General features: G+C 36.6%; 1 protein-coding gene across 2 annotated transcripts in view; it reads right to left on the bottom strand.

Moving 5' to 3' along the window:
* LOC581024 (colorectal mutant cancer protein) overlaps positions 1-12967 on the bottom strand; it is a 64540-nt gene that overhangs the window by 20080 nt on the left and 31493 nt on the right. For both annotated transcript variants that reach the window (XM_011679181.2, XM_030973451.1), the window contains exon 4: positions 5023-5135. In XM_011679181.2, the coding sequence (XP_011677483.1) occupies positions 5023-5135 (113 nt within the window). The remainder of the gene's footprint in view (positions 1-5022; positions 5136-12967) is intronic.

Raw genomic sequence — 12967 nt, 5'->3', positions numbered from 1 at the left:
AAAGCTTTCTTTCTGAAGTGGGTCAAATTCTATGGATAGAACTAGGGCTGGGTGATCCAAAGTGGAATTAAAAACTGCTGGCAACAAACATGTAGTTGGTATAACTGATGGACCGACATTTACAGGGTTAATAATGACAACTTGGAAGGTATAAGAAGTTCGGATCTAATGAAGGTTATTCAACAACAAATCTTGTCATTTGGACCACTTCTTTGGCTTACATTGGGGATGACTCTAAGAATAGGATGACTTTAAGAAAAGCCCACTTTGAGGAGTTGGTCAAATAATGGACACCAACAATGGAACCAGGCATCAAAGGAAACCCTACCATTCACTGGACCAAGTCCTTTAATTCTTTTACACCAGTCCAAAATAACAATGGCATATTGAAATGGGTGCAAGCAACTTACTACTGAGGTGGCCTAATAGTAGAGCGAGTGTACATAAACAACATTAGATGGGACCAAAACCATATCACTGCACTGATTTAAATCGAAGATTGAAGCCTATTCATTGCAAAAAGAGGGTGGTCCTATGGCCATCGGTTTCTCTTTGGCAGAGAAAGTGTTATGGCTTCAGTAACAGCTTTAAGTTAGGCTTTCGGTTAGGAGTAGATCTAAGTAGGTATATTCATCTACAAATATAGTAGATGTTGGATCCAGGGCTGAATTCGGAATTGTGAATTCAATGAGAAACTAGACGAGAAATTAGACAAGAAATATACCTTAAAACAGTTGTTGCCCAAGCATTGTAGGCCTCTAATCTACAATCTGAATTGAGTTCTGATGACTAGTGATTGTAAAAGATGTAGATCTATGGGAAGAAAGGGGTTAACACAGTCAATGGAGTATATAAAGCCATGTTTGATCAACACTGCTCGACAAAACAGCAATCGAAGATTGCACAATTATGTTCAGTCAGCTCTGGAAAAAGGAGTATTTCTAATCCTACTGTACTTGTAAGAAAGCCACCAGAAAGCAGGTCATAAGTAAAAACATTGAGCAAACATCCATTCGCAGATCAACCTTTGGCTAATGTACATGATCAACCTGAATAAGCAGAAGTTAAATTCAATCTCTCCTTTTCCCACAGGGCACCTCTGAGAAGGACAAGGGAAGGATAGCGCTAGAAATGAGAGAAATGGATCGTGTTTTGAACAAATACATTCCTCTACACAAAAGGGTTTTAACTGCCCTAAGACTTGTCAGAAATCACTTATCCCACAGGAAATAATTGCTTTAAGTGCACAATCACAATATTGCCTTCAACAAGAAACTACATTTCATACCCGCTCATCGAATAAGTGTAGATTTTGAAAGAAAAAAAGAAAGACGACAACAACAACAAATGCAGTAATACATTCATGTCATAATTCTCAAAGAGATAGATACAGGAACAGAGTATTTTTGTGGGAAAATGAGTTACCATAATTAATACTACCTTGTTAAAAATGATAATCATATTCTGGGGAAAAAACATGGACCAATCAGTCAAAATAAATAAATAATAATACATAAGATTATATAGATGATAAAAAGGTTTGGATTCCTTTGAATTTCTAGCTATTATTCATAAAAGCAATTAATTTCATTACCATTTCAAGATGACCGGTAGTTCAAAATCATTGACACGTACCCCAGTATTTTTGTAAATCATTACTTGCATTTGCTTGTTCACATAATAAACCTTTTATTGAACTGAATGTGCTCATTGAAATGGGTCTGTGTATGATCACTAGTATTATTCTTACTATCAAGATATCAGTAATAAATAAAAAGTTTGACAGATATTATAAAAGTAACTGATGAATGGACTGGAAAGCAGACTAAACTGGGCTTTTGATACTGTCGCCAGGAAGACGTGCTAAGAGGACGAAGATTACCGATTGAGAGCTGAGACTTGTTTGAATTGATTTGTCAAAGCTAGAGTATGTTTAGGGTAATCATTGCTTCAGGGAAGGATTGATAAAAGAAAGGAAGACTGAGCGGGTATTGATGAATAGTATACTGATTTTATCTAGTTGCTCTTTGATCGCACTGTAGCACATCACAACTTCGGTGCAAATTTTCCTTTCTCAAGGAAGATGAAAAAAAGAAAACGTTGAGAGCAATAATCAAGATATCCCAGTATGCACATAAGTCTTCATGTTCAACAAGCTTTGATACATTTATGGGTAGAAAAAAGGGCGGGGGGGTATAAATGTTACTCTCTCGTTTGTGAATTCTGATCCATCAATTCCGAAGATAAATTATAGATGATTGCCTGGGAAGATATCATCAAAGGTGAAAGGTCATTTTCTGTTTAAAAATGTCAGACAGGTTCCGAGAAGGTATATGCAATCTCAGGCTTCTCTTTGGTTCTTGAACAGTTTAGTATTTCAAATTTAGTCAAAATAGAGTTGCTTTTCAGCAATTTTTTTTTGTAATGACTCTTTAATAAAAGAATGAAAGTACAAAACACAAAACTTGGCTTATTTCTCACCTGCAGCAAAGCCTAACATGCAATTTGTTGTTATTTTAGGGCCAGAGAGAGAACGGCTCTGACATGATATCAGCCTCCTCTCCTCTATGTGTCACTTTATTGAAACTGATAGATAAATGATTTTAAATCTTCCACCTTCAAATCAATAGGTAAGATGCTGTTTTTATGAGGGAACAGAAACTTATTTCAGTTTCACACTCTCAAAATATCCAGATGCATCAAGTATAAACACATTTTCTGAATTACTACATTTTACTTTCAAGGGGTGGACAGAGAAAAACAAACTTTCCACTTGGATTCCAATCTGCCCTTGCACATGTTTACACGCTAACACATGACATCTCACCAAAGCCGCAACAGTTCTGTCAAGCAGTATATCAAGAGGGAAAGAAAGAAGAAAACATTCTGCAGGTCTGTAACTGACAAGGCAGTTGCTATCAAGCTATGATGTGCAGTCTCAGGTCAGACCAGGGGTCAAGTCCGAGAAGGCTTTTGAGTTGAGGAAAACAGCGAGCGAGTGGACTTGAGGTAGAGAGTGAGTCCCTACTTTGACTTGCATGTGGGATGTCCTTTCAAATGTGTGGTAGTTTGGTACATTCTGAGCTGACACTTACAGAGAGTCTGGTGAATTATTACAGGCAATTAGATTTTAAACCCCCCCCCCCCCCCCCCCCCCCCCCCCCCCCCCCTCCCCCCCCCCCCCAAAAAAAATAAAAAAATAGGGGGCTAATTTATACAGACCCTAAAGGTTTTGATCTGAGGTTTGGTGATCCTGTTCAAAGTGATAGTGAGGAGCCCAAAGAATGTATTGATTATGGCCACTGCTCAGTCACTATAATAGGAAAGGAAATTACCATAATTGTCTTTATATTATTATACAATTTGGTAATTAGTAAGTGATGGGGAAACAAATAAGTGGTGTTTGTATTCAAAATACCTCACAGTTCTGGAAATAGATAAGTAGTTTGCTTGGCAATTGATAGAAGATAGAAAATAATTAACCTTTCTGAGTTTCTACTCAAATCAAATTACCTCTCTGGAGACCTAAAGATCATAAGCGAAACTGATGAAGCAAGGCCGGCCGAAACCTTGGGTGCCTCAAACCATGGACCTACTAAGGATATCTCTGTGACGATGTCCTGATGTGCTCTTGTGTTTTCTGAATGTGCCCTACTGTATTGATCCACAGTATTGAATGCCATGTCTGGCATCAGACTGATTTCCTCATAAAATATGTTGTGACGAGGGGCATAAACCATCTCCATGAGTGGGGAGGGTGCAAATGTACTAATTGTAATGAAAAACTCTTTAAAATACAAAGTTGATTTCAAATTTAAAAGGGTGGCACTTGCCCCCTTTTACCACCTCCAGATCGACACTATGTTGACTTCTTTATAATCAATATTTCTTTAGATTTTTTTTATACTGCCAATTTGCAGCTACATTCATAATGAAGAATGTACCACAGGAACTACTGAAATTGTTTTCCTTACATATAATTTCCATGAATTATCCAAACTACAAAAATGAAAATGCATATATATAGACTGAAATAAAATGCAATTAGTTAATTATTTTTGTAAAAGCATTCGTTCTGTCTTTCAGATATGGGTAATCTCTGTTCCTTTTAACCACTTTATTGCAATTTTTATGAGACACAGTATATACGTTACTCATAGAGTGACTGGTTGTTTTTTTGCTCCTCACTGCCTTTCTCAGATGTCAGGATGAGGGCAGCATGAATAATGCAGCGGGATGCTATAGCATTAATGTGGTCAACTGAAGCACTTCGGCCCTATACATCTCTACACTCACTCTCCCCATTAATTCAATCGAGGGGTAAGCCTTTTGACTTGTTGCTGTTTAAATTCACCACTTAAAGCAGCACATGCTTTAATGGATTAATTTACATTTGGAATTGGGAAGGAGCAAACTCACGTCTTGTTTAAAGAAAACGGGCAGCAAAATTACACAAAAGGACAAAATCTTTCTAATAGAAATAAATATCTCTACAATTTCTTACGAACTTAGCACAATTGCAGACAATGCAGAATCAGGAAACCAATTCCTATACTATATCGTCTGCTAAGATCCTGATAACTCATCTGCAAACTCATTTCAAATAGACAGGAATGCCCTTTGTGATTGGATTAAGCAAAAAGGTCATTTTCATTTCTGCATATTCACATTTGGAAAAATAAACTAGGCCACTGCTCCTCCTTGTTGCCATAATTTTTTGGAGAAAATTACAATCAGTTCTGAAGCATTTGTTTTTGCCTGAATCAAAAGTAGTTCTGGCAGATCTCTAATCAAATCATTCATGCCTTGCTGGGCGGTAGACTGTGGATGACCCCCCCCCCCCCCCCTCCTAATAATCCAATTTCTTCAACATTTTCCATAGAGCAAACGCATGCCCCAGGAAAAGGTGACATGTTAAATGTCTCTGCACTTTCATCCTTTAATCGCACGTACGTTAAAAAAAAACATGTTCAAAGACAAGAGATGGGAATGAACGAACGCCCATTTACATAACCCCCTTACCCATATTGGCTGCCGAATCGCTGTCATGGCAACTGCTTCCATTGCAGCTTCCTCCGCTGTTACTCATGTTACTTGGAGGACTGGAGGCAGAATGGGAAAACTCCTCTTCCTCCCTGCAAGCAAAACACAAACATCAAAGAAAAAAAAGAGAAAAACATTAATATCTTGCAACCTCATCAGGATAACTGGGTATGGCTCCAAGACAAAAGCTGCTCTCCTTTAAAGGGTACCAATCAATAATCCTCCTCCAAAATGTATGCAGTGTGTTACTACGATGTATATCATTAAAATATAAACTTCAAATATTACTTCTACAAAAAGAGATATTGCAATTATAAATGCATCCTCATTAACATAAAAGCGACTTGTCGGTGGACATCTCATTGCACCTTTCAGTGATCACATATAATAGGATGCGCACGAAAGCCAAGTCGGACCTGGGTTCTGCGCATGGGTTTTTAAGTTATTATTCATTTTCTTCATATTTTCTCTAACCGTTAATCCATAGCATCATTAGTATGACAAGTGATGTTTTAGAGATTAATTTCATACATTCAAACAATTTTCATATACAAATTATATTTCACATGACTGGTATCCTTTAAATACAAATGAACTACAAACATCACAAATAACAAAGTTTTAAAAAATGACCAAGGGATGTAGTTCGAGTAGGAGATGGAGTACATGATTGTACATGAAGGAGCTCTTGAGGCGACTGTACAAGCTATAGGGCAACACTTCCAGGAAATGTCAACAACCGTAGAGAGGATAACATTCCGGTTTGATGTACGTTGTTGTCTTCGCTTTCCACAGGCGATTCTCATCTCATTTGGCAATCATCAAATTACAGAGTAATTGTACATAGACTAAATCATCCAAGACAATTTCATAACTTCACATACACGAAGGCCTATATAAAATTCCCTTGAGATTCGATGAATTTTGTGACTTATTAATCATGCATTCTGGGTTGATGATTCATAAGAAATGACCAAAAGAATAGCTGTATTTCTTTCGTTCCATTCAAACAAGTAGATACTCTGAATCATTTATCAAATGGGGCAAAAGGGTACCACAATATGTTTCACAATTAATCATTAATCATATTTATCATCATCAAGGGAGTACTTATGGTGAGCTAATGAGATGTGGTACATATAGTGCCTGATTACAAGATTTGCTGTTCTGAATACAAATGCACTTTAAAGTCACTTCATTTTACGATTTTTTTAAAAACTTCAATAAGTATTATAGAAATATTATTATCTACTTTTAAGTGAATACTTTAAAATATGCAATTCAATAAGTTTGTATTAAACTGAGTAGTTCACAATATGGAAAATAATTGGAAAAAGCTACACAACAGGTAGTTCATAGTCTCAAAGAAGATTTCCTTTTCCCAAACCAGTAATATTTTTGCTTTGATCAGTATTAGGGTCTAAATTGACAGACACCTCTTTAAACTCGTCAGGTCAGGTTTTCGACCCCATAGAGGGGGTAGAGAAAAAGGCTTGTGGCTAGGCCATTGGAACCCCTCATTATACCTTCAAAAAACATTGATGAAAATTTGGAGGAAAATTGGAAAAACAAATGCTATTGCCCCTCTTAACATCCCAATCTCTTGATGTTTACCACCTCTCTCATGAAGATCACGTTTTCATAAAAGGTTTGGTGATCTAGGTCAGAAGTAAACTATGTCAAAAATTTGTTCTATAAATAATAAAGTCAACACTATATATTTGGATATGAAAAGTGCCCTAAAGAGAATTATTATTAGAATCATGATAATTCTACTTTTCAATGAAGGTTCATTGTCTTCCCATGAAGGTGATATACAAATTTATCATCTTAGATTGTGTCTTAACCTGTGTTTGCTTTTACTTTGGTCCTTCTAATATCCGAAAACTTGATGATTTTTTTTATAGAACCTCCCAATCAACATACCCTTACACAATTATTTGCAGGATTGTTCTTCTTAAATGAGGGTTAATCGACTTCCCTGATAAAAAAAAAACTTGGATTGGTCTCATATGTCTTATGCCTGATCCTTATATTATCTCAAGACCAGGGGGTGTTTCACAAAACTTGTCATCAGTGACAAATGACAGTTTTTGTTATAAGCTACTGAAATACTTGCTTCTGATTGGTGATCAGCAGATTTGTCACTGATTTTCGTCATTTGTCAATGAAAAAAGGTTTTGTGAAACCCCCCCCCCCCCTGGTGAATACATGTCTTTCAGGCCCCCTATGCAATGACAAGGGTTTGACAGCAGCCCAGAGTCTTGAATCTTCTACGAAGCCTTGCACCCCGTCATGAGGCTGACATATCAGGCCTCTATCATCATAGTCTCTGAACCATTAACTGCATAACACATATCATCTGCATCATCCCACTATTTCTTTGGAGAGAATAAACCTACTCGATGGATTTCAGGACTTAGACAAACTTTATCATCATGGATAGACTGCTTGATACTTGGTGCCTGGTAATAATAAAATATATGACACACAACAGACAAATCTCCTCATGAATAAAAGATGCCCAAGATGAACACCGCCTATATGTCATGTCTGAAAACATTAAGATGGGAGTACATGGGAATTAAGTCCTAAATACCATAGCAAATAATAAAAGATAATTACTTTGGGATACATATAATCTAAATTGCTTTCCAGGGGATACAAAACAAGGCTTTAAAACCCAAATAATCTGCAGCAGAAAGAAGTCTCATTATCATCAAGTTTTTAAAAGATCCATATCAGATGAAAGCATTCACTCCCATCAAATGGCATCTCATCATAATTCATGTCATACCCTTCTTCCTATTACCATTTCATAGTTACATATGCAACAGGCTCTGGAAGCCATCGGATGCAAATGGATTCCGATGATTTATGGCAGGACTGGGAGCTTCAAAACGTTGAGATGATATGCACTCCATCAGAAATTGATTATTTGTATGTTATATCTTGTCTCAAGGGTGGTTTTGTAACTGCATTGAAGCAAAACGTGACGATAAGTCTTCCAATTTTCCGATAAGGATAATTTCTTGTACATCAGGAAGAAACTGCAGAATGGATTCATGGCAGTATCTGAGAACCAAATGGGAATTTTCTCTTCCATCTCTTATCCACTCAATATTGATTAAAATCTTTTTGGCTCTCAACAAACAACACTCAAGTATAAACAAAAGGCATTATGGATAAAGTCAATTAATTTTGCCTGCAGGTAAAGTGTTTGGTTTTATGATATTTTTTATAAATAAATCCCATAGATTAGACCTATAAACTCATTTTGAAACTGCAAATATTGCCTACGCGAACCTTTCCCCTAGTTTTAAAATAATAGCTGAGAGCCAGGAGGGCATTATTCATCCACTTTGAAACATACTTTAATGCCCTTCTGGCTCTCAACACACGATTTGTTTCTCATCAAGAGTAAAAGATGAAGGATATCATCTGAAAGTGCATTTACATTAAGAGCATTCATCAAGCGCCTTATGAAGATGATCTTCTCTAGCTTGTGATCTATGACCACCCTCATGGTTTAATGAAGGAAGTCTCATAGTATCAGACTAGAATACATCTTGTCAATTCAAAAAGTCAGGTCAATGTAAGTGCTTTAAGATGAGGGATACCGCGCTAAAAGCATGTTCACACAAGCAACAACCTTCAAAGAGTAGAAGATAAGCACAAGAAGACTGGATGTGTTCTCGTTTACATAGGTATGAAGAGGCATCCCAATCATCTTCATTACAGTAACCAAAATTTGAATGCAAAAGGCACAATGATTTGAACATTTGTTTCGGGTGATGAAAAAGTGTTAAAGGAATGACAACATTCAAGATGATATGCACCAGAAAACTTGATGTGTTTACGCTATGGTACATGAAGAGGCATCCCAGGCATGTAATCTGTAGGATCCCATCTTCTCCTAGATCTCCATTACACCAAGCAAAATGTTGACGTGAATGTGGAAAATGGTCTGGACATTAATTAGCTGCAGCATGAAAGTAAGAAGATATTGAGGTATGAAGATCACATATGGTTCTACTAGATGGTCTGCTTCTTTGCTGGGGTCCAATGGGAAGAAGAGAAATAAATGCTCTAGACAATACTTCTTAAGTATTTAAAACTTCTTAAGTATTTAAAACAGTTTAAGTCATTGTGTCAGCAGAACTTGTAGTCAACGCAATATTCAAGCTTTCAAACATAATTATTAAAAAAAGGTCAAATCATAAATTCATATGACATTTTGACCAAAATCCACATCAGCCCACTATCTGTGAAAGCTAAGAGGTCTCTTTATTCTAATCAATAGGACTGAATTAGTAGCAATGAAACCACCAAGAAGGGCATTAGAGTATACTTAAATTGTAGCTTCATTATTGAATTAAATTTTTATTCTTATTATAATGAGTTTAGTACCGGTAGTTAACGGCTTAAATGGTTTATTCATATAAACTTAGGCCTAATCCATTACCCATCTCCCTCCTCTTCATTAAGTTTTTTTCTTCAATTAATTCAAAATGACTTTGAATGGCTCATGCTCTTGACAATCCATACAGCAGTGCGGCTTCACCTTCCCTTCTTCAACAAACCCTTTCCATCAACGCCTTCAAGCTACCCCTTCATCTGTCTATAAATGTTTATCTCAAATGAATTAGAGCTTGCACTGGTCAACAACCCACACCAACAAACACCACATCTGTAAAAGCAAGACCAGAGTACCAGACCAGGCCTTTACGATGCTTCCAGCTATTCCAGGCATGCAAGCTAGAGGATCTCTTGCCCCCTCCCTCCCCCTAGCTCTGAAGAAGTATTCTGTCCAATTGTTCAGACGGCATCGGCGTTCTCGTAAATCTCTTCTTCCATCCATCATTTGGAGGGCATCAAAGTTGTACGAGACAGCTTGAGAAATGGCAGATGTAACCTCGTACACATGTCCTTTCAGATTCGTTACACGATTGTCTGGTGTACAAGTTTCTGGCTCCATTTTGTTTTATGTCAAAAGATAAAGATACTACAAGTTTGATGTAGATTATTAGTAGATATAAAGGCAAAACAGAAGACAGAACACACATCTATCAAACAACTCTGCCATCTCTGCGACATGATGAAATATGAAGTCTGTTGAGAGCCAGCAGGAAATGAACTCATATAATTTGAGAAAGATTTACAGCCATTTTGGCTCTCAGCTGATGATTTGCAAATTCAAACTTGTGCAAAGTGATTATCGCGGTCTTGAGCTTAGACTACCAAGTGAAGCTGCAACAGATCCCTCGATATCATAGTTTTCCAACATTGTGAATGCCCTAGTAGTCTGACATTCCACACATAAATATGACTACACAGTGTCACTTTTGTATGTTCTCTCAATGGGGAGGTAATGTATTTTGTCCTACATGAAAATTTTTATCAAGGGATTGAATTCTTGAATCCAATGTTGATCTAAGGTAGATGTGGACAGGGAATAATTTGTGATTCTTGAAAAGTGCTATATTAATGGCTCCCTGTATCAGAGAGAGAGAGAGAGTGAATGAGAGAAAGAATGAGAGAAAGAAAGAGAGATATATAGAGAGAGTGTGAGAATGTGTGTGTGTGTGGGGGGGGGGTGCACGTGTGTGTCTCTCTCCCTCACACACACTCAAATACATAGCATAAGGGAATATTCATCACAAATCAAATTACCTTTCATTAATTGCATGATTAATATCGTCAATAACGAGACCAGTTAATTTGCAATTGTGACCACTAATAGACTTTCATTGAATATCCAAGGCTACACTATGATTCACTTTTGAGGCAAAAAAAAAGGGAAAGTGAATGTTTGATAAATTTTAAATAAACTGATATACATGTAGCTATGAGTAAGATATAATGATGTGCAATGAAAAGGAGAAAGCAAAGTTGAGTATAGAAACTAAAAGAGAGTTGTGACATTTGGCCATTGCAAATTATCTGATCTCATATTATTCATTTCCATATTATGTTGAACTTCATAAATACACAATGAACAATTTAATAGAAATAAATTTAACATCAGGAGATTGAAATTCAGTACGACACACAGACACATGTTGGACTCCCTTCATCCTCACACCAATATCTACTCAAATCACTGCACAAATCAGTTACACACCAAAGAGAGCAATTATATTTCCCCCAACATCCCACACAGATACTAATGACACTTCAGAATCCATCCCGGTGCACACCATTTTCACGCTTCTCCTCATCTTCTTCATCGTTAAACTCTACAGCAATTGCTTGTTGCCTTAATTGCATCGGGGAAAAGATGGGAGCCTCCAAATGACTCCAGCGCTTATCAGATTTGTCACACACTATACCGTAATCATTTTTACGTTGATGTTACAACCTGGAATCCGTGATTTTTTTCTGCCTAATTTAGGGTGACTCATCTCTACAGCGCAAGAGAATCTAATTTTGTGGCGTGAAGGGGAGGCACTCTGTCTACAAATTATCACAAGAGCCACGTCCACTCGTCCAGTCCCCCAACCCATTCTCAATTCTTGGCATAGCCAGCCATCAATCACGCCATCGCCGTGGTGATCTCGTGCAAACTATTTGCTTTCTTGTTAGGTTACTGTCTGCATCATCCTTAACGGTCAATTTGTTTCGCAGACTAGAAATAGATTGAATATGACTTAGTTCAATATTTGACCATCAGGCTACATGAGGCTTAAGTCCGGTCAATCCAAATGACGTATCCAACCTTTAATGTCCATGCAAGTGAAGATCCACTTTAATTACTTAATTCCCATTTGATGATTCTGGAAAGTATAATCTTTTAATTTAATAAACTTGAACGGTGCAGGTTTCTCTTCTGTGACTTATGAAATAAATTAAATTTAACATGATCAATTCAGTATGTCAATGACAAGTAGCCTATTTCTTGTGTTTTGGGTCAAGAAATGTTTTCATTCTGACACAGTTCTGTTTTATGTGGAATTATACATTTACATGGCAATTGCATGGAATATATTTTGATCATCACAATCAAGGCAAGCAAAGACCATTTCCTATTCTAAACAACCCTATGTATCAATCGATATACGTGTACCGATATCTTTATTAAATATTTCAAATTCAAACAGACAAATACATACAAGAGTAAATATAAATATATATCTTTATCCTGAATCATTACTTAAAAGTAATTGTTAAATCAACAATGATATGTAGGTCTCAAAGGATAGATCATAGATGTACAATGAAAATTCCTGTTCCCTTTGTGAGACAAAATATTTCCAAATGTAATCCTCTGGCCTTTAGCATACAAGGACATTTGTGTCCTAGATAAAAATAGAACTTGTGACATGTGCAAATAAAATCATACCCTCTCCTGCTGTTGTACATGACTGTCAACTGCAATTTACGAATTATCACCCATTTTCAGATCTTGACCTCTGCACGCTTTCAAATTGGCCACATCGAGCGACCTTGCTTCCAGGGTAATGAAATCAACTCGTGACAAAGAATGCAAGAATTTCAGGAATCCTGGCAGACCTAGAAATACATACTGAGAGGCCCGATAAAAAATGAAATACCCTCAGCCAGACGTATTGTATGTTTCCATTCCCTCTGTTCTCATTTACTAGATATTGAAACTTCAATTCCAGATGATATTTGAATACCGTTTAAATCTGATATGATTGAATGCCTAAATTGAATCTGATATGATTGAAATTTTACTTTAAAGATGAAAATCATTTTATCAGGATGTTCTTTCATTCAATGACAAGGATTTATCGAGATCCATGACGATTTGTGAGAATACTATAAAGCAAAAATACAAACATAACTGGTCCCATTCAGAGAATGATAGATAATGACTTTATCTGTCAAATTCCATATAATAATTTCTAGACATTCGTTATTTTGTGTAACTATTTAAGAATTGACAAGATCTCTGAATTAC

The sequence above is a fragment of the Strongylocentrotus purpuratus genome, unplaced genomic scaffold (genome assembly GCF_000002235.5).
Source record: "Strongylocentrotus purpuratus isolate Spur 01 unplaced genomic scaffold, Spur_5.0 spur5_scaffold_6, whole genome shotgun sequence".
NCBI classification, from domain to species: Eukaryota; Metazoa; Echinodermata; class Echinoidea; order Camarodonta; family Strongylocentrotidae; genus Strongylocentrotus; species Strongylocentrotus purpuratus.
Note: the sequence above shows the minus strand (reverse complement) of the source record. Positions and strands in the feature narration are given on the sequence as shown.